The sequence below is a fragment of the Eurypyga helias genome, unplaced genomic scaffold (assembly GCF_000690775.1).
Source record: "Eurypyga helias isolate BGI_N326 unplaced genomic scaffold, ASM69077v1 scaffold13678, whole genome shotgun sequence".
Taxonomy (NCBI): domain Eukaryota; kingdom Metazoa; phylum Chordata; class Aves; order Eurypygiformes; family Eurypygidae; genus Eurypyga; species Eurypyga helias.
Genome location: NW_010268968.1, coordinates 16,775 through 22,440, shown reverse-complemented (window position 1 = coordinate 22,440; position 5,666 = coordinate 16,775). Strand labels below are relative to the sequence as shown.

Genomic DNA, 5,666 nt, shown 5'->3' with positions numbered 1-5,666 from the left:
TTCCCTAGCTTTTGAATGCCTTGCTTTCCTCACATGTCACTTTCCCTTTCAGGAAGACCTGGGCCCCATGTGCTCTTGCTTGTTTCCCTCCATGAATGGCCTGTAAACTCTTTGACATTCCTCACTTGGCAGGAGGCTCATTCTCCTTCTTTAGAGTGCACCAGGACTTTGTTCTCTCTTTCCTAGGGAGTGATGCCACCGTGGTGAACTTCTGCCTATTTGCTATGATAAATGACTGAGCACATCTTTGCTTTGCACCTTCTTTCTCCATCTTGTAAGGATTGTAATTTCCTACCTCACAAGGCTCTTCTAAGGCTCAGTGAATTGTTGCTCATAGAGCAGTTGGTGATGCTAGACTGAAGAACATTTCACGCTTGCAGAATATTCTTATATTTGCAATGAAGCATCATTATCACTTCCACACTTTTTCCTTGACAGAGTCTTCCATAAAGGATTAACTTAGGGGAGAGAGAGGGCTGTGATTTCAACTCTCTCCCCGACCCAGCTCTTAAAATGCCCACTGTAACCTTCAAACATTGTTCAAAGCTATCCCCTTCTGTATCTGCAGTTCTTACCAGGATTATCTTGTTCCTACACTGGAATTGGTGATTTTTCAAAGGCAGTTGTAGTGTAGATAAACTTCCACAGTCCTGGAGAAGTTGGGTATCCATGTTTCAGCAGGCAAAATAGGTGGTGTTAATGCAAACTGGGCAGCTGTGAGTGCATCCTGATCCATTGTCTCGGAGCGCCATTGCTGCGTGTTGTTAACCATCTTTCACTGGTACAGTTCCAAGCGGAAGCAGGTAAAAGGAGATTCAGGCTGGTTACTGTTGGACTGCGAGTCTGGGAGTGGCAGTTCAGATCACAGGGCAGTGTCTTTCCCATTTTGTTACATGTTTTCCGAGTTTGGATTCACGAACTTCAGTGATCAAGGTTGACCTGACTTTCAGAAGTACTGCTTACTGCAGCGCTAAATGCCTTTCCTTCTTCCACCTTTAAAATGTCTCAGAACAGCCAAATTCGGCATTTCTGTTTGAAGAGTTCCGTAGCTGAATCCTGGCTCCCCTGATGTCACTTCGGTAGGCCGGGTTTTTCTCCACGTAGCAGACATCAAAACTTTAATTTATATTTTGAGGGATTTTTTTTTTCTTAGTCGTAGGGCTCCTTTAATCTCCTTTTCTGCAGGAGGAATGCTGTTTACAATCCAAAGGTGTGTTTATAGAATGAAGACTCAGTCTGGAGTCGTAGGAGATGTATTCCAGTTACGCTCCCTCCCCTAGTCACACCTATTTGCTTTCCCCAAGCAGCTCCCCAGGGGCTGGATTGGGCTGACTTGCTGATTCCTTGGGTTTGTACCCGAGCTGGATTGGAATGGTCAATTCAAGGAAAAAAAAAAAAAGTCTCTTCGTGTTTTGCACCGTAAGATGTGAGCGTTTGGTATTCTTGGAAGCATGAGACGCCGTTTTCCCTCCCTGGCCGCGCAGGCGGCGCGGCGGTGCCCCGCGCGGGGGCGATGTTGGACAGGGCTACGGGCGCGGATCCCCGGCGGAGCCGTGCGCAGCGTCGCCTGTTCCAGGGCGAACTGTGGCCACTGAAAAATGGGTCTGCTCAGCTGAAGGCATGTCTGCATTGCAGTATGGGCTGTGTTACGCAGGGCTCTGCCGGCCTTGTGTGCATGAGTTTTTCCTAACCACGCTGCCTAACTGTATCTCGCCCCAAGGGGACAAAGCATTGCAGGGTAGGGCCTTATTTGGGGATTATATATCAACTCTTCCACAGGCTAACCCTGCATGGGTAGACACGGGGTTCATCTGTTTAGCTCTGTGCATGCAGCACAAAAAATTGAGACGGCTGCACATCAGAGCAGAAAATTTTACAGGGAAAAACCTCTAGTTGGCTTGTTCAGGAGGGAACTTGAGACATGAGTTCTGTTTTTGTAAATTAGGCTCATCCCCTTGTTCTAATAAAAACAAAACCAAGAGAAGGGAATGGGTGATGTGGATGAAACTGTTGTTTGTGTCAGTTTAGGCGTACAGGGCTCCTGATAAAACACCAAGTCCACTGAAACTGCAGGGATGTGTTAGATCTGGTGGGGGATGTGGGGGTGTTTGCTTGGCCTGCTGTGATACCTTCCTGGGTGTCAGCCAGCATGGGTCAGCATCAGAGACAAGGGCTTTGTGGATCCTTGTTATGATCTAGTTTAGCAGCTGATTTCAGGACATTAGCTAGTTTTATTTAAAGCCGTATGTTGCAAGACTGATGAGAAAATAATGAAAACTGGCAATGCAGTGTTAATACAAAACCCCTAAATAACCAAACCCCACAATTGCATCATATCTGTTAAACATTGGTTATACTTAATATGGTTTTGTCTGTTGAAGCATAACCAACTTGTGCTATAATACAAAGCTATCCCAGCATAATATATTTTATGAACTTGCCAACATATGTTAAAATTTGGACTGTGCAGGATGAAAGGCTTTTAGAACACATCTTCTTTTGCTTCATTTTACCTGTCTAGCTAAAATAAGAACCTGGCAACCTGACAGAGAGTTTCTAGCTGATAGTGACACTTCCTTAAAAATGTCTGTTTCTTTTTACTTAACTAATACAGTTGAGGTATTAGTTATTTTGCTTTTCAGCATCAGGGGGTTTGATTTTGCTGAGCTAAATTCTGTGCTGATACTCTTTTCAGGTGATGGACTATAACATCAACCTGGGCAAACACCTTCTTCCCTTGGTGGTACAGGTGTTGAAATATTGCACTTGTCCTCAGCTAAGGCATTACTTTCAGCAGCCTCCTCGCTGCTCCCTCTGGTCCCTCAAACCGCACATTCGGCAGATGTGGTTAAAGGCTTTGCTTGTCATTCTCTATAAGGTAAGTGGCCATAAAAGACACACTGTCCACCTTCACATTTACACTTCAACTTGAAATTTATTACAGGGAACACCTAACTGTACTGCAAGTGAAAGGAATGGTAAAGTACACTTCGATTTGCTTACTCACTGTATTTAATTTCAGTGTCTGAAATAGTTAGGCTTTCGTTTGTGCTACTGACCTATTCTGCTGTCTGTATTGTCTTTCACATGGTTACCTGAGAAAGAAAAATACAGATTTAAAAATAGGAAAATGCTATATAAAGTTCTAATAAGTAGTATTTCAAGTAACTTAGAATTAGCTTTTAAAAAATTGGGTAACTTTAAATTGAGGGGGTGAGGGGGAGGTGGTGGTGTCAGCTGAATAACTTGTATTCTTTAGTTAAGTGATGCTTTTTAGGAAGTGTTGTTAAAATGTAATGTGTTTTTATACACTAAAATGGAGCTGTGAATACTTTTGTTATGCTTAACAGATTTCTAGCAGGCCTATAGGGCATACAAGGAAGTGGAGACACTAGAAATGAATGAGAACATGCCACTTGGAATCGAGTATTTGGAGAACAGTCCTAATGAGAGACCTTTTCCATTATTATTAATAGTTGACTTCGTCATATAAAAGTCAAGAAAACATGTTAAATCTTACTAATAGGCATTTAAAAAAATTAAAAATAATTCTGTGTACAAAGCTGAAGACGTTCCTGCTTTTCATGATGTATTTAGAAATGTGTGGTCAGAGGAAGACAAAGGGCATCTAGCTGACAATATTATTGTCATTTTTCTATTTTACTGCCTAAATGTTTATTCAAGGAGAAAAGTTAGTTTTTAAGCTGAAGTTTCTTCTCTTTCACTGAACAGTACCCCTACAGAGACTGTGAAATCAGCAAGATTGTACTTCACCTAATCCACATCACAGTCAATACCCTCAATGCTCAGTATCACAGCTGCAAGCCCCATGCAACGGCTGGTCCTTTGTATAGTGACAACAGTAACATAAGCCGATACAGTGAAAAGGAAAAAGGTACTTCTAAGACTGTAATTTATGTGATAGTCATTGATTTAATTCATTAAGTCTCACAGATGTTGTAGAAATGGTAAATATGATTAGAATTACAGCTATAATACCCAGAACTAAGTCCAAGGTGTGATTTATCTGACCAGCTATAGCCCTCTACAGTAAAAGAAGTTCACAGTTTGTAGGTGAAGCATAGCGCAGCAGTCTAACCTCTTTGGAGAGAGTGTACCTTAGACCTAGTAGTTCAGTCACCATGCCTGGATGGATAGTCCTTGGCCTCTCTATGATAACTTTAACTGATGATAGTGTACAACCAGCCTGACACCGCATTCTGATTATAATAACATGGCATTGTAGCAAATTTTTGATGTTGAAAAGAGAAAATTATGAATTCAGTCTGTAGTTTGCTTTTCTCTGTAAAAGGAGCAGGAGTTGACTAACATACAGACGTCTGTGTTGAAGGCGGAAGAGGCAGACTCCACACTTGGAGTCAGCGTCTGATTTTGAACTCTGTATGTTAAAAAGCTAGCTGTAACAGGGGTACTATGATGGTGTGAGCTGGTGTAAGCCTGGGGCTTGAAGTAACATGGTGTCACTGAGTGCAGTTCCTTACAATTGTGTAGTTTAGTACGTGACAAGTATTTGTGATCAAAGTTTAACAGCTTCTTTTGTTGTTAATCTGTAGCTGCCTTTCAGCTATTTTGCCTTTTAGCTGCTTATTTACTATTTACATCCTCCTTCTCAGTCTTCCTAGTGTGCAGCCAACTCTTCTGAAGAAGAAAACAAGAAACACTCTTTATGCATGTCAGTACCTTTTCCTCTTTTGCTGCTTGTTGCTCATAAAAAGATATTCAGCAGAACAAGGACACAAAATTCTGTTTACCTGCACACCCTATTACTCAGCTCTAGCAAATTAAAAATCAGCATTAAAATGGATGCATATGATGTATTACATATTCTCACTCACTTGAATGTTTTGTATTGCTAGAAGAGGGTTGAGAGGGTTCAGTAACTGTGGACTATGAATTTGTCTTTGTTTTGAGCTAATGACAATTCAGAATGCTGAGGGTAGTAGTAATACAAGTATAAAATGCGTTCCGTTTCTCAGTTGATTTTGGGACGTTTCTATGACAAAGCAAGGTGCCCAAGTACCCAGCTTGCTGTTTACAGTAAATGCCAAGTTAGGTTTAGATAACTTGGTGTTCCGATCCCATGTCCAACATTGATTCCTGCGTGGCCTTGTGTCCTGCTTCATCATTGTTTCCCTATGTTTATAGTAAGGAGAATAGCGTTTACTTGATTTCCAGAGATCTTGTGAAGGGCTTTGGGCTGCTCAGAGGTAAAGGACCATAAAATGGCAAATTTTACTCTGTAAATGGTGACTTATCGTAGGGCTGATTCTCCTCCTTTGCTAAAGTGCTGCAGAAAAAAGAGGATATAGAAAAGTTTTCTTCCAATTGCAAGAAGCAGCCAGTATAATTCCATAACAACTTGGAAAGTTGAAGTCTTTCCCACCGTTTCTAAGGAAGCTTGTTTTAGTCTCTGGTCGAGCAGAGTGTGCACTGCTGTCATCATCAAAGGTTGTGTTAAATGATCAACAGAGGAGGATTTAATTGTCAGGCAGCAAGAATCCCTTTGCTAAAGATGGATTTTTCCCACTATTGAACTTTTTTCCTGACTTTTCTGTCAAGGTTTGTTGTGGGCATCATGGCAAAGGTACAGACTGCTACAGAGTTGATCATAAATCTTGTGAGAAGCAGCAGTTGTTGCCAAGGGA

General features: G+C 41.7%; 1 protein-coding gene across 1 annotated transcript in view; it reads left to right on the top strand.

The window, feature by feature from the left end:
• UNC79 (unc-79 homolog (C. elegans)) overlaps nt 1-5,666 on the top strand; it is a gene marked incomplete at both ends in the record, with an annotated part of 55,409 nt that overhangs the window by 33,238 nt on the left and 16,505 nt on the right. The window contains 2 exons of the mRNA XM_010157932.1: nt 2,696-2,878; nt 3,733-3,895. Of these exons, the coding sequence (XP_010156234.1) occupies nt 2,696-2,878; nt 3,733-3,895 (346 nt within the window). The remainder of the gene's footprint in view (nt 1-2,695; nt 2,879-3,732; nt 3,896-5,666) is intronic.